The sequence below is a fragment of the Glandiceps talaboti genome, chromosome 12 (genome assembly GCF_964340395.1).
Source record: "Glandiceps talaboti chromosome 12, keGlaTala1.1, whole genome shotgun sequence".
NCBI classification, from domain to species: Eukaryota; Metazoa; Hemichordata; class Enteropneusta; family Spengelidae; genus Glandiceps; species Glandiceps talaboti.
The window spans coordinates 13,877,260-13,900,097 of NC_135560.1; the positions used below are offsets into that span (position 1 = coordinate 13,877,260).

Consider the following 22,838-nt stretch of genomic DNA (forward strand, 5'->3'; position numbering starts at 1 on the left):
TTTAGAGAGTTATCACTACACGATAAGCGAAGGTTCGATCGTCCGGAAAGACTTCGACTTTAATCAATTTCAATCGATAAAAAACTGTGGTTATCGAGGCTAATAAGTTGTTGACGTGAGATCTAATGATAGTGCAAGGTCATGGTCTCCACGAGTAATACATATTGCAGATAGAATGTACGAAGATGCGACAACGAATCCAAAAATACTAAATCACTTCGCCAGAATGCTTCTTATCCGACGAGTTTTATATTCTACTAGGATTTGTATTCCCTGCATAGCGTCAAAACAAACCACGATTAATTTATATCGCAAAACCACAACGATTTACCTAAAGCTGTACTATGTGATACAACAAAGAGGTTGAACACGTTGTTTTTTCCCATTTATCGACTAATTTGCAATGATTTACTTAAGTTTTGGGTTTTCACTGATGCTTTTATTGTAGTCCATTTCAAAAAGAAAAATTATTATCAAATTTTAGCGGTGATAAGTCCATAATTGTCCATATCACTCGTACGCTCTTCATTTCATCACGTCGTGAACGTGTTTCTAAAAGAACCCCCCAAAAATATGAGTCCGCAGTTGAAATGCGCATGTGCGATGAATTGTCATGGTATGACATATCGGTATAGGAAGCACCATCGCACTGATGTTCATGACATGACGTTCTTATCTATTAGTGGTCTCTCCTCTTGACCCGATCGTTACGTCAGACCAGTGATAGTTAGACGAAAGCTTATCTTTGATCCAATGGGCGTGTTCATTATCATTCGGTTTGATGAAGAAAACATTTCCGAGCTCACTCCGGGCTATGGGTTTTACTGACCATCACTGCAACACCCGTTACACTCTATCAAGTTTATCACTTCGATGCAAACATCTTAACCGGTGACAGGATGATGATGATGTTTAATACTTCTGACAACAATGACACCTACAATGATGATGTACCGGAATGGCTATCTAACGTCTTTCTACCATTGATGTCATCCATCGTCTGTATAACTGGTATTTTAGGTAATGGTTTCGTTATATTTATACTCTTGCAATATTCCGGCCTGCGAACTGTACCTAACGTTTATATCTTCAACTTAGCTCTGGCAGATCTGCTCTTTCTGTGCAGTCTTCCCTTTCTGACCTACTCATCACATGTTCGACACTGGATCTTCGGTGAGGTGCTTTGCAAAATCGTGATGGGCATAGATAGTATGAACATGTTCACCGGAATATTTATACTAACTGCGATGAGTATAGATCGTTACATGGCTATTGTTCATGGCATACGCTCGATGAAATACCGCACGGTTAAAGCGGCAAAGATCATCAATTGCTTAATGTGGTTATTGTCGGCAATTGCAACCCTCCCGGTTTGGATCTATGCTACAACTATACCATTGGAGGAAGGGAGTGATATCCTTGCGTGTGATATCATTTGGCCCGAAAACATGCACAGTTACGGTGCCTGGTTCATAATTTACACTTTCCTCATCGGGTTTCTCCTACCTGTTCTCATCATATCCGGCTGCTACATCTTCATCCTAAGTCACGTAAGAACCTCTGGTCCAAGATCTGAAAATAATCGAAAATCATCATCGGCATCAAAAAGAGTCTTTATTATGGTGTCGTTAGCAGTGGCGGCATTTGTCGTGTGTTGGCTTCCCTTTTATACTCTACGATTACTGTATAAAGTATTTAATTATTATAGTGACCAGTTGAAGATATTTTTCATCATCACAACATGTCTGGGATATGCTAACAGTGCACTCAACCCCCTCATATACACGTACCCCGGTGGAAATTTCAGACGGAACCTCGCTCAAATAAGACGAAGATCGGGAAGCAGAAAAAGTTCGTTCAGGACTTCTGATCGCCATTCAACAATAAGACACGGGTGTGGTGAGAATGCAGAAAAACGCCGTATAAAGCAGCGACGTAAAAGAAGATATCAACGCTACCGTGATGACACGGCTCACGGCGGATACGAAACCACGTACACGTCTTGTGTCGTCATTCAGAACAATTCCCGTGAGGTCATTGGCGAACTTGTTTCCGTCATCTAAATTCGTAGGCGGTCATATAGAGAACTTGTTTTAGCAATTTCAGTCAGATTTGGATCAGTATATTACCTAATTAGTCCGCTCGAAAATCTCGGCAAATGGGAAATCTCCCAGTATACTTACAGCAGACAATCAGCAATTATCGGCAAATGAGAATCATTGAACCTTAATGATGTTATCAGAAGACTAAGTCACAATCAGCTCTACTATTATAGACCCACCATTATAATCTTACTGATCCGCGAAAGGGGAATAGAGCCAGTTGTACAGAACATGTGTCACAGACTTTCGTTTATTTCTTTTCACGAGAAAGTAATGTAACTATCTAATTAGAACTGTAAGTAACTTCAATCATACTTTAATTATAGGATTCGGAGTTTCCAAATTGCTCCCATATGTATTTCGTCTTTGTTCATTTCATGAAGAGTTGGTAACGTAGCAACAAAGCCTGCGGTTTTTTCTTAGAGTTTATTCAAACAGGAAATGGAGTAGATTGCTCAAAGAAGCTTAGCGGAGATGTTATTAGGAGTGACACTCCGTTACAATTAACTGTAATCTCTTTTCCTATCTGTATTTCCTAGATCCTCTAAGGTAAATAGATTTGAATAGTTAATGAAACAAGAATTCTCATTTTGTTGTCATTGTATTTCCTCGTACGGCGATGTGTAGGTACAGGGAGTGCACCTTGTGGCGTGGAATGTAACCGAAAGATAATATATCGTCGACGATCTCGTCCTCTGGGATTGATTGATTTTATTCCCATTATATCGTTTGCGCTCCAACCAATTATTCTTACCTGTCAATCGTCTACCAACGTATGTTTGACGTCGCCTTTACTGCGATACTAGAGTAATCCGTAGAAAAATGTGGAAATAGAACCAAAAATTTGAATAATCCATTAATATTCCCGTCTGAATGTGTCATTACAAATAATTCATCTTGTGTATGGAGTAGATGTTATAATGAAGGGAAGGCCTTATATTCTGACCACTTTAAAATCTACATCATCAGATCCATATATGCATAATTGAGTGGTCATCAATCCTGTGTTTTCGGTATGGACGGTTGACTAAAGCATTAAAGACAGACGTGTAAAACTTGAGATTGATGGGTTATTCTCTGATATGGATAGCGCAGTGTACATGTAGTTATTTTGTAATTCTGCAAGTTAGTTCGATTTTTGTGGTCCAAGTTATTTTATTGTGTCGCCGGTACAGTTGTAGTGATTCCTATTAAGTGCCCGATAGGTGTTTGTCGGTTCAAATGTCGACTCAAAATTGTCGCGGTTTATGAATGTAAATCCACCCTTTTGCTCAGTCTCCATTGTGTTTAAAAACCTAAAGCTTTTAATACCCGTCAGAAAAAAATGCAAGCTGATTGTGCTCGGAATAAACTTGTGACCATGAACCGGTATGCACCTGCTAAAGTATCTGAGTGAGTGAGAACGAAGTTCAATTCATTTTATTATTTCTATGAGCTTCATTCCCACCCACTTAGCTATTGGTGCTCTGGAGGTCGAGTGTCCCATCATTTGTCATGGGAGATGCCGTAGGCAGACAATTTTCACAAGGAAAAAAAAACTCTACTCATTAACAAGCATTCAACAAACACACACAGAGAGTGAGCAAACTGATGGATGCTATTACTCAAAGAAAAAACTCGTTGAATCGTGAGCAGTTAATAGTCAAACGCATAGCATGGTCGTATCTGTATAGAGCCCATCAGTGTGAGCAACGTAGTGTACAGCCGAAGACTTGATAAGCAATTTGCCATTGGAAATCCATTTTCAATTAAATCCCCTCTTGACCTTTCTATGTCTTTGCAAGTGGCTTTTTATTAATGTAATCAAGTATTCCGTGTGTCATTCCTCAACTTTATTTCACGTACTTGGAGATTTTATCAGATAAAATATATAAATGTGCTTCTTATGGGATTAGATAGGGATTTGTAGACGTGTTCGATAAATGTGGCGTCGTCAAATCTGTATATGCAGTAGGCACTTTTCACATAGAATGTACTAGTACGTGTCTTGCCGGTCTACCTATTGTACTACAACGCCGCCACAACTAGAAAGTCGTTTCCTATCAAATGGGAGACGTTAATATTTAAAGGGAGCCGCGGTGTTTCTTAATTCTTACCGCATCCGATTAACCTTTCCTTTGACGTAATATTTTTAAAGTATATAAACGACTGAATTATCAATATATATATATATATATATATATCAACTGCTTTTCTGACAGGTTATTCGCTGGATGATATATTTGCTAGACTATTAAAATAAATGTTTATTGTGTGAGAGAGAGAGAAAGAGAGAGATAGAGAGAGAGGGAGAGAGAGAGGGGGGAGAGAGAGAGAGAGAGAGAGAGAGAGAGAGAGAGAGAGAGAGAGAGAGAGAGAGAGAGAGAGAGAGAGAGAGAGAGAGAGATTACAAAGGGTTTCCAGATAGTAGTAACGTGTATGTCCAGAGAAAAATGACGAATGAGATTTGTGAAAATGAAAATTTGACACATTAAGATTTGTTTGCACCGGTGTAAAAGAAGAATAAAATATTCAACAGAGAATCAACGACACAGCACTGTAATATAATCCACTTATTCTTTACATGAATTAAAATTAATATAGATTGAAATCAATTTGGTAAGCTATCACGTTTTTTTTCATTTAAAATGAATCTTGCACTAATTATTTTCATCTACTGTTCATTAATTCATCTGTTTAGTTATATATTTGTTGGAGAATTTTACATAAGGTAAGTTTAAGATTAGTTCAAGAGTTTTATCTTTTTATATATCAATCTCTTGTCATTTACATGTACTCTGATTGTTCGTCCTTCCATACCAATCACAACTGTTACTCACAACACACACTGTTTATAGCAGGAACACCATCTTCTGTCTGCGGACCTCAAATTCGGTCGTAGCACAACTTTGGCCGCCATATTGACCTTTAATTATGATAACGACGGTACCCATTTTCAAAGCGCCTTCTACAATGAATGACATAATACAGTCGTTACCCACTGGCACATACATATATCGGCACAAATTTCAACAACAGCCCTTGACAATCAGCATGTACAAGTTCACCGCAAAGGACAACCAAACAACCCTGATTTTCTGATGGCCGATAAGTCATACTCTAAATAATACTCTAAATAATATACTGTACACACCATAGATACCACGTCATGTGACAGCTGGTCTTTGTTGCTGTCTGGAGGTCATGGGCGAATCCGATAGTTTACACGAATATGTTTACCACCTTATCAACAAATATACCAAGCATATAGTAGAATGTAGAAAACAGCCATGTTTCTGATGAATTTATGATTGAATATCTCGTTTATAATATATATATATATATATATATATATATATATATATATATATATATATATATATATATATATATATATATATAGTTTTGGTAGTTCTGGAACTCTTTCTTGGTTGTAACTCGGAGTTTCACGCATCGGAGTTTCACGCATCGTGCGATCATCAGACAACTGATGAGTTGTCTGATGATCGCACGATGCGTGAAACTCCGAGTTACAACCAAGAAAGAGTTCCAGAACTACCAAAACTATATATATATATATACAAAAAATACATGTGACATTTATATATGTCTATATATATACCTGATATACAACAATCGTTGTAATCGAGTTTCACTTTCCAGATCTCTTGTTACAGATATACAACAAACGATAAACACTGACGGTTTTATTGTATCTGGAGAAACATCCGTCAGAGTAAATTGGGGATTTCCTTTGACATCTTAGGCTGATTACAACCAATCTCACATCACCATTACGATGCGATGAATGCGTCAACTCTAGAACTTTGAATACTGACATAAGTTGTGTCTAGCGTCTCTCATGTACATATAACCAGGAATCTTTCTCGTCTAAGACTGCATTCAGAAACACCTGAAGTACCCCTCCCAAGTTTCATTAGCACTCACCAGATGGTTATATAATTGTAAATACAATAATTATGGTTCCTTCTAAGTCTCCTAAGAAGATGTATCTTCTGATTAATATTTGTCCTTTCTTGTTTTCCATGCTATTACCTTTCGTTCTGATCTTATATACAAATATATGTCATTCTCACTGTCTTCTTCTAAACCAAACTCTTCTTCTACTATGTCTAAATCACAACTACTGTCTCTACTGTCACTCTCTTCTTGTGAACCAAACTCTTCTTCCACTATGTCTAAATCACAACTACTGTCTCTACTGTCACTCTCTTCTTGTGAACCAAACTCTTCTGCCACTATGTCTAAACTACAACTACTGTCTCTACTGTCACTGTCTTCACTGCTATCACTCTTGTCTTGTCTAAATTACTATACAAAACGCCAGATGTGGCCACACACGTACAGTTCGTCATGCAGCGCAATTAAAATTCTCTCTTGTTAACTTTCAAGATTTATCAGTGATTTAAAATTTGTACTTGGTAGTAGTGAGTTCCATAAAAGTTTGGTCCATGGATAGAGTGAGTACTCTTTGACAACCACAACATATTCGCTGAAAATTGTTAAAATACAATAATTAAACGTTGTGCATCAGTGGTTGATATTATCCAGAAACAGGTTGAAATATTGATTGCCGTTGAAGGCGCTGATTTTTTGAGTGTGGACCCAAAAATCAATTTGATTTGATTTTGTTTTGTTTTGTTTTGTGTTCAGCTACAAAAAATACCTTTATCTACAGGTGATGCAATACTATTTAGAGTGTACGATATTACGAGTAAGTTATTGTACCTAACAAATTTTTTTTTTAAACGTTCCAGTTACAACTAGTGCAGCTCTAATACTAAAGTAGAAGGGGTTTTCACTTTTTAGCACGTGTAGTACGATCAGAAACTTCGCAGTCTGATCACTGCATTTTACGGGCGATGACTCATCGACTGGCAATTGCCAAATGAGAATGGTTGTATCTGTAGCAAACTGTGGTTGCCAAAAGCTGTCCACACCTGACACTAGGCGTTTTACTGACTTTGTCTGATGCACATCTAGGTTAAAGCCTGTCACTTCTGTATCTGGCATGTACGTACTTTTAAATTCCATGGCATGCATGCATGGCAGTAGACATTATTTCAGGCTTAATACAGGATGAGATGTTACCCAGCCCATTTTTTTACACATTAACCTCTCTTCTGCGTTTGACCTGACCTGCTGCGAAACTCAGAAAAGTTGTCACCCGTTAGCAACTACATACGGTTGTGACCGTTCAAAACCAATTAGGACATAAAGCTGATATCAAAGACAGAGACACATCCCTGGCTTTGAATATTTTTCCACTTGTCAATTTTCAATCCTTGATTGATGTTTGTTGGAATGGAAAATACAGAAGTTCGGTGGGTTGCATGTTTACTGGAATACCACAGTAGTATGGTGGATTGCGAATTGCATTAGTTATTGCGTCAAGTATAGATTATTTTACGGAAAGATCTAACGCCTAACAAAAACGATTGCGTGGTTCCGATTACGCTCAATTTTAGAATAGGTAGGATAGGTAGATTTTTTATTTTATTTATATATATATTGTTTTTCATATGTGAGTTTCTAATTCAGGTAGTTATGTTTTCTGTTGTTTTCCATATGGTCTCTGTGTCATTGGTTTCTTCTCATCAGATGTACAGCCATACATCACAGATTGGAAGAACAGTTTTATATTGTCTTTTAAGTTGATGTGAGTTTCCGCATCCATTATTTCTTGCGAGACTTTACAATTTTCGCGATTTATTATTTTTTTCTCAAATTCGTTAAAAAAGTTTAGGGACGGCAGTTAAAAATTGGATGGGGTCGGGTAACCGGAACCAAACAATTTTTTAGACCTAATAACCATAAAACGTGGTGGATTACTAGATCATCATGTATATTTAAGAACTTAAATGATAAACCTGAAAATGATAAAATCTCATGATCAACTTATAATAATGAGTAGATAGGATGGTAGCGCTTGTCATACCTGGTAATGTGACCTTAAATAATATTTTTTCATGACACTTGAGGTCTTATCACTTTATTGGCGACTCCAAGACACACAGTTAAGCTTGTTGACTTGAAAGTTAAACAAATTGAAATGGTAAACACATCCAAAGTTTAGATAGGCATCTAGTGAATGAATTGAATAAATAAATCCACGTTTTTGTTAATTGAATCATAAGTAATCTCATTACAGCTATAGAATCAAATATGAACTCAGTCCTCAGCTCATTAAGAGTGGATATGATCGGATTAGTTCCAAATTGCGGTTGATATTATTTGTTCCAAGTTTTGAAATCTTTTGCGATTAAGAATGATCTGACACATCTGCAATGGGCAAAGCGCTTCTATGAAGTTGACAATAAAATTGCAAGATAAAGTTTTAAATGCCCTAATTTGTATCAGTTGATTATTAAAACAAAGATTTTGCTCTCTCCACGGTGGTTAAAATGAAAACTACTGTACAACGAGTGTTGATTCTTGTGAAACGGAACTCAGTATGTAGCCGCGGTTAATTTTAAAGTCTATGATCGTTATAATAAGACAAACTCTAGATTACGGTCATAGGGCAAGTAATGGAAGAACCTACAATGGTTTCATATGCACACGGAAGACTTCCCCGACGTTCATAAACTGTTAATCAACCATTACGTGGCCCATTAATGAGCATTACCATTGATTAAGCAATGAACCATAAGACTGGGTTTTATCATCACCACATCAAGAGTTATGTGTATGACGCAAACTTAAATCGTCCGCCATCGCTCAGTATCCCTGTTACCATTACCATTGTCGTCATCATCATCATCGTCATCGTCGTCGTCGCCATCATCAATATTGTCACGACTGTCACTGTCACCATCACCACCACTATCCCCACCACCATGTTCATCACCACCACCACCACCACCACCACCACCACCACCATTATTATTATTACAACCGCCATCAGTAACAATAATTACAATTTGTTTGAGCTGTAGTAGAGTACTATTTCAATAATTCAATCAATCAATCGATCGATCGATCAATTAGTCAATCAATAAAAACAGCCGGTTTGTCGAGTCGGGATCATCCTCCCAACTGATGTACATCGTGTATTGATTCATCCATATGCTCATTTTAACAGGTCAATCTGTTCAAACTCGTACACAAAGTTGCTTACATTAGACAAACTTTGACCTTTCGTATTATGTGTAATCACCTAAATACTCCTACGTCGATGTATTCTAGACACATGCTCCTCGTTATTGCAAATAAATCAAAGAATTCTTACGCTGCAATAATTACATTTGATTTCTCAGTTTCTCAGTGGAAATTGTGACACATTGAAACAAGTTGAGTGAAAAACGACCGTTTATGATATATTTTGAACTTAAACGTTTCACGTACACTGGATAGAAATAGCTTAGAAGTAGTACAGAGATTACTTTGATTTGGGCAATTTTACCTCACGTTTACTTTTTTTCTCAAAAGCTAATTAGTCACGGTGGAAGTACTGTATACCAGTCACTAGAATAGAACCAATACCGTGATTTAAAACAACACTTTTGCTCGCTCCACGGTGGTTAAAATGAAAACTACTGTACAACGAGTGTTGATTCTTGTGAAACGGAACTCAGTATGTAGCCGCGGTTAATTTTAAAGTCTATGATCGTTATAATAAGACAAACTCTAGATTACGGTCATAGGGCAAGTAATGGAAGGACCTACAATGGTTTCATATGCACACGGAAGACTTCCCCGACGTTCATAAACTGTTAATCAACCATTACGTGGCCCATTAATGAGCATTACCATTGATTAAGCAATGAACCATAAGACTGGGTTTTATCATCACCACATCAAGAGTTATGTGTATGACGCAAACTTAAATCGTCCGCCATCGCTCAGTATCCCTGTTACCATTACCATTGTCGTCATCATCATCATCGTCATCGTCGTCGTCGCCATCATCAATATTGTCACGACTGTCACTGTCACCATCACCACCACTATCACCACCACCATGTTCATCACCACCACCACCACCACCACCACCACCACCACCATTATTATTATTACAACCGCCATCAGTAATAATAATTACAATTTGTTTGAGCTGTAGTAGAGTACTATTTCAATAATTCAATCAATCAATCGATCGATCGATCAATTAGTCAATCAATAAAAACAGCCGGTTTGTCGAGTCGGGATCATCCTCCCAACTGATGTACATCGTGTATTGATTCATCCATATGCTCATTTTAACAGGTCAATCTGTTCAAACTCGTACACAAAGTTGCTTACATTAGACAAACTTTGACCTTTCGTATTATGTGTAATCACCTAAATACTCCTACGTCGATGTATTCTAGACACATGCTCCTCGTTATTGCAAATAAATCAAAGAATTCTTACGCTGCAATAATTACATTTGATTTCTCAGTTTCTCAGTGGAAATTGTGACACATTGAAACAAGTTGAGTGAAAAACGACCGTTTATGATATATTTTGAACTTAAACGTTTCACGTACACTGGATAGAAATAGCTTAGAAGTAGTACAGAGATTACTTTGATTTGGGCAATTTTACCTCACGTTTACTTTTTTTCTCAAAAGCTAATTAGTCACGGTGGAAGTACTGTATACCAGTCACTAGAATAGAACCAATACCGTGATTTTATTCATACAATACTCACCACATTTTTTTAAAACTATTTTGTTCTAAGTACAGTAACTTACTCGTAATATCGTACACCCTGAACAGTATTGCATCACCTGTGGGTAAACATATTTTTTGAAGCTATATACATGATAGGTCAAAACAAATTTATTTTTAGGTCCGCACCCAAAAAAACAGCGACCTCAACAGCGATTTCAACCTGTTTATGTACTGCTTATGGACAATGTATAATTATTGGTAGCTGCTAGCACAGCTTCAAAGGACCTGTTTGGATAAGGCTTAAAATTTAGGTATGACAAACGGTTGACTGGCACAGCTGTTTGGAAAAAAGTTGGTTCAACACAATAAGATGATCCTATGTAGTCATTAGGGCTCCACTGCCACTGATAAGATAACATTGATGAGAGAACCTGGGATTGAAACCTTGGCCTTTTAGTCAATCAATGATTGTATGATCGAAGTATACAGCGAAATGTAAAATGGCCACGTGAGAAAAGTTGTATGAGCTGTACCTGGTCGAACATTAAAGAGAGTGTCGTGGTGAGATAAAACGTAATTGGATGAGCGTAATGATGTAAGAAGGATGAGGATACGTAATCAGTTTCAATTTAACGGTAAAATAAGGTAGCAGTAAACGTGTGTCCGACTTGGAAGCCGATAAAAGGCGTCTTAAAATGAGTGTTATAATGGCAGAGTCTAAAGGTGTGCCTTACACGGCCTCGAAGGTAATTTCTCATTCATTACATCATGTCGAAATAAAACCCTGTGAACAAACGCACAAAGCCAGCGTGACTTGCTTCAGATTTTCCATCCAAGAAATTGGATTATGGATGTTAAATTGTTAGCACGATCCAGTTGACGATGTTTTAGTGGTAATGCACCACGTGCAGAGTGTACGAATCAAACCGTTTCCGACAAGATTTCACGCTTCTATGGTTTGTAGACAGAAGGATAAACTATACTAATTGAGGTAATGTTTCATACAACAGTGAATCATCACGTGTTTCCTTCGTAAGTCTACATATCAGTAGTGTTAGTATTCTGTAGTCGACAAGCTTGAATGGAGGCTAACGATTATTACACCTGTACATTAAGCCAATAATTATGTTTGTCTTTTCAGTACACGAAGGCAACTCTACATGCAGTGAATAATGGCTATCAGATATACACTGTACATGTATATAATAGCTATAAGATACATACTGTATGTACTTGCTATCAGATGTATACTGTATATAATAGCTATCAGATATATACTGTATATAATAGATATCAGATATATACTGTGTATAATAGCTATCAGATATATACTGTATACAATTGCTCAGATATATACTGTATACAATTGCTATCAGATATGTACAGTATATAGGATATATAGATACTGTCTCTACATCTATGTCAGTTTCAATGTATTTCATTTCCTGTAGTCAATTACTTGTGTGTCCATTTCCACAATTATTTTGTCATGGAGATTTTGACGGCATTGCAAACCACATTCTGCTCTTATTTTGTTTGGGTTGTTGGTTGGTGTTTGTTTGTTTGTTTGTTTGTTTGTTTGTTTGTTTGGGGTGTTATAGGTCATCAAATCCAAACCTATATGCTGTCGTTCTAGTCCACTATACTAGTACATCTGAAGAAATATTTTTGGTAGGCTCGCCAGTAATATTTTACCCAGAATGCTATTCAATCATACCTTATCTTCTTGTCTGTCTACGGATACATTTCTAGTATTGTATTTCTTCCCTAGTTACTGAATTTTTTCCAATGCATTTATTTATTAATGTACATACTCTCTGGCGAAATGAATATACTTACTATCCTCGACAGAGTCCAATATGTTTTTAAATATACTAATTTTTATTGTCTATTTGGAAAATATATCAGGGATGTAAATAACATGTTTTGCTGCGTTCACAGAACCCCTATTCCACCTTGTTTTAAAGAATTAATAATTATTTTCATGAGAGCTGTGTGCGAGCTTCCTTCTGAATATCAACAGTGTATTTACATTCCATTTCGTGATGTGACTGCTAGATACGTCACAACAGTATCGTGTAGATGTGGGAGTAGGTGAAAAGGGATTCCGCTAACGCCATTTCTAATATTACACTCTGTGTATAATGAAGACCAGACACTCGCACACTTCGTACATTTAGCTGGCCTTGATCGACTATAAGAAGCTTTTTATTCCATGAAAGTTCTTCACGAATGAAAATTTAAGCAGAATCCTATCGCCTTTCACTCGCATACCAACAGTGTGTTTATATTCAATTTCGTGCTGTAACTTCTAGATGCGTCACAACAGTGTGACGTAGGTATTGAGAATCTGTTCTGTTTTAAACACATCATTCTTGTTTTCAATTGTACTGTGAAAGTTTTCTCCTGAATATCAACGGTGTATTTACATTACATTTCGTGGTGCGAGTGGTCCGTGCGTCACAACTATGCAATATGATGTAGATGTAGATCTTGAAAATGTCAGACTCTTTTCAAATAGATCCTACTAGAACCACTACACCTGTAAATTTGTTCAATTTATCAAATTGTTTCTGCTCTGAAGAGCCAGACTATTTATCGCCGCAACCATTATATATACACCAGTCGGACTTAATTCGTAGAGTGTTTTACTGTCACGTACATAATGTATCAGCGCGTATATGATGCTCAAGGTCGTGGTGTCTTTTTTTCAAATCAGCATACACTCTTGTTTTAATGTCTTAATTGACTTATTTAGAAAAAAACCGTGTTATCAGCTCAGATACGATCTACAATTAAGACGTAGAAGTCCATGTAACAAGTAGATGACAGTCTCAAATTTACAACTAGTCATTTTGGCGCCAACTGCACACTCGAAATTCTTGAAATAAATTTAGAAAACTGTTACAGGCAACTCAACAGGTTTACTGAATATTTGTATGGCGGAAGTTAGTCATTTTAAAGATAATCTTGTCAAGCTGAGAGAGGAGATTTGGTCTGATTTCCAAATTAACTTGAAATTACTTTAGCTGCTGGTCCAATACGATTTAGCTGAAGTCGACTCAATGAATTGATCACACTAACACAATCTGATTTACTCGCTGAAGAGAATTTCAAGACCCTCTCAAAATATTATAGTTATTTTTAATTTTGCCAAAACAAAGAAGACATTTGCATCTGTTAATTGAAATTTGAAATGGAGTTGACGAATGTGGTGGAGTTTTTGTCGACATTGATTTTTTTTTTAAATTATTCACACCCAGCTTGACATCTCGTCACCTTCTTCGTCGGTAAGTGGTGAAAGTGACACGTTTTAATGCACACCTGGGAACTAAATCGATCAAATCCTTACACCTGACCCCCATGTTTAGTTAAAACGACGAAACGCACAAACTGTAATTTCATGTACTTACATCTAGTAATTTCAGTGTTTATGCTTTCCCCGATGCTTTCATAGATAGATCTAATGGGAATACTTTCCCATTTTTACCATTAACCATACTGCATTGTACATTTTCTGTCAGACAGCCTTTCTGACACAAACGTTTTGCAATTCGATGGAGAGTTCGACCCGTATACAGTTTATCGATCAAACGAGGGAGTTTCTAATATGCCAATCAAATTGAAATCAAGAATACCATGTTGACTGTATTACAAAGTTAAATGTTTTACAATTACTGTACAGCATTTAAGTTTGGTACTAAGATTAAATTTTACATTCAATTTTAGAATTTTTGGGGTAGGTTTATTTATTTGTATTTTTTTTCATGTGTGAGTGTCTAGTTCAAGTATTTATGTTTTCCGTTGTTTTCCATATGGTCTCTGTGTTATTGGTTTCTTCTCATCAGAATACAGCCATTACAGATTGGAAGAACAGTTTAACCTTTAAATTTCTTTTTAGGTTGATGTCAGTTTCCGCATCCACTGGTTCTCGCGAGACTTCACAATTTTCGTGATTTTATTATTTTTATCTCGAATACGTAAAAAAAAATTTAGAATCGGCAGTGAAAAATTAGATGGGGTCGGGTAACCGTAACCAAACATTTTTTTAGGCCTAACTGAACTTATAAACTCTCAGTAGATTGGTTACGTTCAAGTTACGTTAGACATGGTGATGCGTGTCTTTTTTTCTTTCTTTTTTTCTTTTTTTTCGATCTACGAAATAGCCAACATCGTCATTTGATGATTATAATGGTTCTGTGGGAGTACTTGTAGTACAGTAGCACTCTCCATAGTGATGAAATACACATCAGGAGTTTTGATATGTTTTTAAAGAAATGCAGATTTCAATGACAGTAACACTTCAGTGCTTGTTTATTGAGCAGCTACCAAAGGTCAAGACTATCCAACGTTACAGCTCACGTTAACGTTCGGATTCCTTCTAGTGACGAGTTATTAATCTTGTCGTGTTGTGATTCGAATATAAACTTTTGGTTACATTGAATTCCAGGTATTCACGACTTATATGAAGCTACGTTTGTATCTTAGTTTTCAAACGAACGTCTTGGGAATCACATTGTTCTGTTCACAGGTTTAGAAATATCACGAGTAAATGTGAGGATGTTGATGATGGCAATATCTAATACATGTAAACTGTCAGAAGAAGTGAAGGTTTTGAAGATTGTCTCACATTTATCAGTTTTCCGAAACTTAAGATATAAGAAAGATAAAGACAGACAGACAGACAGACAGACAGACAGACAGACAGACAGACAGACAGACAGACAGACAGACAGACAGACAGACAGACAGACAGACAGACAACAAACAGACAGACAGACAGACACACACACACACACACACACACACACACACACAGACTGACAGACAGACAGAGGAGTAATAGCGAACGGTAAAGGCGGTGAGAGAGAGCCAGAGGAGAGGGAACATTGGAAAAAAGAAAGTGGCGTGACAGCCTCGGATGAAACTGATATGTGACAGAGGGAAAAAGATTGAGATAGTAATATACTGTTTCAGCAGACAGACAGACAGACAGACAGACAGACAGACAGACAGACAGACAGACAGACAGACAGACAGACAGACAGACAGGCAGGCAGACAGACAGACAGACAGACAGACAAACAGAGTTGTAATAGTGACACTTAAATTCTTCTCCATCCTAACACAGACTAGAAGACCAACGTTCAGACAAACCATGAAATAGAGAGTAAATGAGGCTGCGTTATGCACCATAGACCAGGAACTCTCAAAATAGATAGATCCAAAAAAAATCCCAAAGGAATGGTATACAATTGGCATACCATTAGAAACGGTATAACATGATTAAGCAATTTGAGTTAATTGAGATTTAAACATCTCAGAAATCTAGTCGGGACTTAAATATCTCCAAAATGCGTATGCGAATTTAACAAGTCTGTTTTGTATGTACTTCAAGCCTCATAGCATTCCATGATATAGAGACAGACAGGTGGCTTCAGACAATTAATTGTCATTTATTATTAAAACCAACTGATAAGCGTAGCTAGGCAAACAGGCCGGAAGCCTTAGATTCAACATTACTTTTATCAAGTATCCCATATTGACTTATTGCAGATGGAAATTTGAAAAAACAAAACTGTCATTACGCACGTCATCACCAAGAGCAGATAGCTGTGTATGAGGTCGACGGTCATGGTAGATACAAATAAGTGAGCGGTTCAAGAGGAGTATACCGTACGTGATAAAATCATTGTCGACTGCCACCATTCAAGCGTAACCTGCCCCCCCCCCGTGATAGACCATCGAGACATAAACGCACACATGTACAGACATACAAGCACACTTTATCACGCACATACACATACACACATACATACATACATACATACATACATACATACATACATACATACATACATACATACATACATACATACATACATACATACATACATACATACATACATACATACTGTGTAGTACTATGTAGTGCTGCTATGAATACAAAGCCAGTCCATGTAGTGAGGAAAAAATAGCTCTTTTTTAATATTGTCAATTTACTGTATTTTAGTGCCATGCATTTACTATGATGAAAATTCATCCATTTCTCAATATGACATTTTTAGAAGTATTTTGTATTTAGGGGTACATAACAAATCCAATAAAGTAAAATCGTTTTTGTAGGATGAGAACTAAAATGGTTCAACCCCCACCCCCCCCCCACCCCCACCCCCACTCCAAAGTAAAAGAATTTAGTTTTTTATCCTACATTGAAATATTGATCTTGCCCCTTAGTGAAAAGGCCACCACATCCATCCATGACATGAACAATGTGGTGTTGATAAATCTTAACTCGTTTGTCGGATGAATACCTTTATTTGCTCGACCCCCAACCCCACCCCCACCCCCACCCACCCCAATTCCCGACACCATTTTGTCGGAAATACTCAATTCATTTTCGCCTCAGGTTGAATAGCAGTATGGCAATTACAGGAGCCCCGTTTCTATCTGATTTCTAGTTCGTTTTTTTTTTATTCATTAATGTTGGCTTGCAATAAGTTTTGCTTTGGTTTGTTTAGCGCCATCATGCGGTCAGAATAAGAATCTAGACGCAATGCACGTTAAATCATAACGTCATATCGACTTAGATGGCGCTATATTTGTGGCGTGAGTATTTAGTTCCAGAGAAGTGTGAAACTCCGGTCAAGACAGTGCCCAGTCAAAGGATCATGATATCGTGTTCTGTTTATTTTGAAAAGACGACATGAGTTATATATATGTCTGCGTTTTGTATTATTTCAATAACAGTTATTTCGATTAAAATAATAGAAAAAACATGACATTGTTTCAATGGTACTATCAAAATCTCTATGAAATATGACATTAAATTTTCGATGGTCAAAGTCCACATAGCTAGCCATAAAATTCGTTTAAATTGTCGTCTTAAGAGGCTAAACTCTTGACACCGACTTCACGAGGCGTGTGTCACGTCTGAAATCGTGCAGTTCTATATCGCTTGGCAGCTTACTCAGATTGCCATTTCTCTTCCTTTCACAACACCACAGTCGTTTCAAAATGCCTATGTCCAACCGCAAAGTCGTAATTTTAGCATGTTTAGTAACTGCGTGTGTAGTTATCGCCATTGTGGTTCCTATAACTTACTTTGCTCACCCAGATTACAATGACGGAGGCCCAAAACCAACACCCTCACCTGAGTTGACACAACCACCACCACCACCACCACCCGAGCAACTTCGATTTGACTGCATACCCGAGGGCGGTGACAATGCAAACGAAGAGGAATGTCAACGCCGTGGATGTGCTTGGTTTGGTGAGGACGTCAGCGGAGGAGTCCCTCACTGTTATTATCCAGAAAACTATGGTATATATAGCATGGTAGGACAGAAAGAAGAATTTAGCTGGGGTGATCGAGTTACGCTGAAGATGAGGCCAAACCAACCTTCTATGTATGGTGGAGATATTGAATCTGTTACATTGGATATTGAATACCAAGAAAACCATCGGTTACATTTTAAGGTCGGTAGAACCTTCATTAATCATTTTCACATTGGTACTGTATATTTGTTTGGTGTGCTCCGTGATAGTTTGACCGTGTTGATGGCTGGTTCAATATAATTGTTTGCAATTGTCCTCCAGATGGAATGATTGGTGCGTTGGTGCAATTGGTCGTTAGCTACTATACGCGTCACATATTGGTAGAGGGTTCGCTGGGTGGGGTTGGGGGGAGCACCTGTGTGATATGAAATATAACTAGTGAATCCTCAGTATGAATGTATGAGTATGGGTGTGACATAAGATTTGTGAAATAGCTTTTAAAGTTGACACACAAAGCTTACTCTTAGACGAAACAACAGAGCTTCAACTTGTACGATTGAGTTGTGTTGAGAAGTGATTTCACACAAAAAAGGCAACGAACAAAACGGACACGTGATCGTTGTCACGTTTCGATATATGATATCTCAAACAAACCTCTACCAATAACACCGAAGGATTGCTGTTGTTGTTTTTAAATGATAAATACACACATATCTATTATAATGAAATGAAATTGAGTAAAGAATAGTGATACTTGTAGGAGTCGATCAACAGGCACATATTTGTACATTATCTAATAAAGGAATAAAGGAATATTCAGTAGTAACTTGTACATGTTTGGCAGTAGGCCAGTGCAAGTACAACGAACTTATATATTTCGTAAAGACATTTTTGAGACTCGAAGAGGTGGTCATTTAGACAAGGAGGTCTATTTTCAACAAAGTGTGGTATTTACAGTCCTATTAATTATACTGTGCTGTGTATGTTGGAATGCAGCGTAAAAATGTAAACATGTCTAGATTACACGTTGATGTATTATGACCCTTCAAAATATGCCTTATTTATCAGCAAAGATTATCATGATTGACGAACCATAAACAAAGAAATGCATCGTAGATTAGATATTTCTTTGTACTCTGCCAAATCGGCCAATTACCGACTATTGTTTATTGGGGTATTTTACAATTGTTTGTTTCCTTTGATATATACTGTTCGACAAAAACATATAGAGTATACGTGCATTTTGTGATAGTTGAGATCCGAGAGGTCGTCTTGGATGTCGCGTCACTGTATTGAAAAATGTTAACATCCTGTCTGTCTGTCATTTTCTTGGTATGATAAGGAATGGGTTTTCCTTGATGATGGAAAGTTATTCTCAGAAATGCGAGTGTCAAAGTCCTTCAACAATTGATGACCAAAGGAAAAAAATTATTGTAAAGCCCCGCCCTTTCCGTCCACATAAACCGAACATGATGTGCTGTGATGTGATGTGGTGTGGTGTGTGTGGTGTGGTGTGGTATATGATATGATATGATATGATATGATATGATATAATATGATATGATATGATATGATAAGCTATGATATATATGATATGATATGATATGATATGATATGATATGATTGATATGATATGATATGATATGATATGATATGATATGATTGATATGATATGATATGATATGATAAGCTATGATATATGATATGATATGATATGATATGATATGATATGATATGATATGATATGATATGATATGATAAGCTATGATATATATGATATGATATGATATGATATGATATGATATGATATGATATGATATGATATGACATATGATATGATGTGATGTGATGTGATGTGGTGTGGTGTGATGTGATGTGATGTGATGTGATGTGATGTGATATGTATGATATGACGTGATATGAAAATTTTTGAATAACACAATATTGATAAAATACTGAACTTGTTACTTTGGAACGAACGTACGTGTAATTGTCATTAATACTTTGACGTTTCTTAAGATTTAACAACGTTGCAATTTTTTATTTGAAATCAAACTAAGGGCTTTCATCCGGCAAATATGTTTTACTTTATACCACATAAAGGTTAACTCGCGATCGAAATGCAACAATCCAAAAACAAAATGGCGGGCTAGTAATTTTGGTCTGTCTTTTATTTTGTTCTTGTTGGTGAGTGTGAGCACATGCAAGATATGCCCAAAGTGCCAGAATATTTAAGCAGTGTCACCACTTATTTCCAGTAATCATAATAACAATAGCGTATTTAGTTATTTGTTGAGTGACGTCATTTATTTTCAGTAGAATTACTACTAAAAAAACACTCATACACCTTTCCGTTGTTTACTTTTAGTTTTACGATGCAACGAACACAAGGTTTGAAGTACCAGTAGAGATGCCAGAGCCTGATACCATGGCAACGGATCCTATGTATGACGTGGAATTTACGGAAGAACCCTTTTCACTGAAAGTCATACGTAAGGACACAAATACTGTAATGTAAGTCTGTACTGGTATATATATATATATATATATATATATATATATATATATATATATATATATATATATATATATATATATATATATATATATATATATATATATATATTACCTGTAATTAACCTTTGCACTATAATTTCTCACTTCCCCCAAAAAACACAAGTCTGATGAAATGCTGTATAGGACAATATTTATTTCATATAGATATCACGCACCATCGCACTTGTTTCCTTGTCCTCTATCTTGAAGTTTTGTTTTTTGGAATTTAAAAGTAAACATTTTCTACAAAGTTTATAATCAAATAAAAGATATACATATATAATACATTATACTTGCATCCTATTTCAAATCAATCCTGACTACGTACGTCTTCTTGACGATTTTCCAAAACCATTTCATGCATCATGCAGTTATTCGAGTTTAAATAAAGTAAACAGTACTAAACTATTATTTTCATTCTAATTCACCTATATAGCTGGGACACTTCAGTCGGTGCCTTTGTATTTGCCGACCAGTTTTTACAAATATCAACTATGTTGCCGTCGTCCAACTTTTATGGTCTTGGCGAACATGAACATCCAAGTTTTCGCCATGATATGAATTATAAGACGTGGGGTTCATTTGCGAGAGATCAAGGACCTAACGTAAGCTGAATTTCATTTTTTACATTTTTATCAGGGTTTCAATGATCTTTCTAGTTTTCAATAGTGTCCTTTCCAGTCCTCCATTTGTTTGTTTTGTTTGTTTGTCTGTGTACTTGTTTGTTTGTCTGTTTGTTTGTTTGTTTGTTTGTTTGTTTTTGTATTGATTTTTATTTCTTTAAACGCCAGGTTTTCAATTCCATTTTCTTACATTAGCGTTATCTCATCAGTGCAACCATAAAGATTGTATGAGATCATTCTTTGTTCGTGACCAACGTTTTATAAAGCTCAGCCAGAAAACTATTTTATGTTGTTTTATCCTATCCGAACTGGGCCTTTTGTATATTCTCTTACAATTGTTTATGCACGGCAGTTGATCTAAAAGAGCGTCGGCGATTCGTGAAAACAAAATAATTCATTTCTTATCAATATTATTGATTATAAGCTTATATTTAGACACTGAATTGCGAACTCAGCAGCTGCAATAAATCTTTGTTTATGAGTTTAATAAATTTCTGTGGTTATTGGTTTGCTACTGTACGAATGCAAACAATCATCCCATGCTAAGACCACTAGGTGATTGTTTCAATACAACCATTCTCACAGAACATTACAACTCAATGAATAGCCCGGCCGTAGAATTCGTTGATCAAATATCAACCCTTCTCATCACGTAACCATGACAATTTCTTACGCCACCATGAACAGTTTAAACACGATGAAATGTATCAATCGATATTCAACTATGCTTTTATTTTTTTTAATATCAAAACTTTTTTTTATAGATTTTACAATTTCAGATTGATAATACAATGTAAAACAGATAGCGATCACTCGGCTAGACTTCAAACTGTTAAGTTGTAAATGTCATGTGAGAAATTCAGATGTTTGATCAATGAATATATTCCAACCAGTCATCGAATAGTAATGGTTATGTGAGAGTGGTTGTATTTTCAACCAATCTTAAAAGCAAGTGTTACATCATATATGTTGTAATGGATACGGAGAACTGTTGCTAAGATGACAGTTGACATTTTTCTACTCTAGGGTGATGCCAACCTTTATGGGGTCCATCCCTTCTATACTTGCCTGGAACAAGATTCAAAATCCCACGGCGTTCTCTTGTTGAACAGCAACGCAATGGGTATGTATAATCTCAGACCGGGGCTCTGATATTATAATCTAACTTTTGTACTCAGGGGTTTGAAACTTGTCATTTATTGACTGAAGACATATTTTAAGTATTGAAGGACAACATGGGGGTCAGAGGTCAGAGGTCAGAGGTCAGAGATTGCTGTCTGAAAATTGTGGATGGACTCAAACTAAATGTTCCTATTGGTTGGAGATAGATGTTTGTAATTTTTTTAAGTGTTATTTCAAATCGTTGTATTTACATAGATGATAATTTCTAAATCTTTTAAAAATTGAGTCACATGTATTTTTCTGGTCACCATTTGTATTCTAAATGTATTCCACTACATGAATTGAACCATGGAGGTTTCTACGCCGTCAGACATTTTCCACAAACACATGAAATAATGGTCCAAACCTCTTCAGTTTTGCATTGGTAAACAGTATAAAATTCTAATACAACAAGTTTATATCAAACTAAAACTGTTATTTACCAAAATCCCACCATAACCAACTATTTTACGATAAGGGTGGTAATGAACCACGTTTTCTTCGACAGACTTTACTTTGC

General features: G+C 36.5%; 2 protein-coding genes across 2 annotated transcripts in view; both read left to right on the forward strand.

Moving 5' to 3' along the window:
• Nucleotides 1-899: 899 nt before the first annotated feature.
• LOC144442967 (somatostatin receptor type 2-like) lies at nt 900-2,063 on the forward strand. The gene has a single exon (XM_078132341.1). The coding sequence runs from the start codon at nt 900-902 to the stop codon at nt 2,061-2,063; it is 1,164 nt and encodes a 387-aa protein (XP_077988467.1).
• Nucleotides 2,064-19,881: 17,818 nt separating this feature from the next.
• Nucleotides 19,882-22,838, forward strand: part of LOC144442969 (maltase-glucoamylase-like) — a 32,828-nt gene continuing 29,871 nt past the window's right edge. The window contains 5 exon segments of the mRNA XM_078132342.1: nt 19,882-19,964; nt 20,347-20,492; nt 20,971-21,139; nt 22,184-22,280; nt 22,827-22,838. The exon segment at nt 22,827-22,838 is cut by the window's right edge and continues 101 nt beyond it. Of these exon segments, the coding sequence (XP_077988468.1) occupies nt 20,389-20,492; nt 20,971-21,139; nt 22,184-22,280; nt 22,827-22,838 (382 nt within the window). The 5' untranslated portion in view covers nt 19,882-19,964; nt 20,347-20,388.

Excerpts from the sequence above, each read along its gene's own strand:
- LOC144442967 (XM_078132341.1), top strand. The coding sequence starts at position 900 with ATGATGATGATGTTTAATACTTCTGACAACAATGACACCTACAATGAT.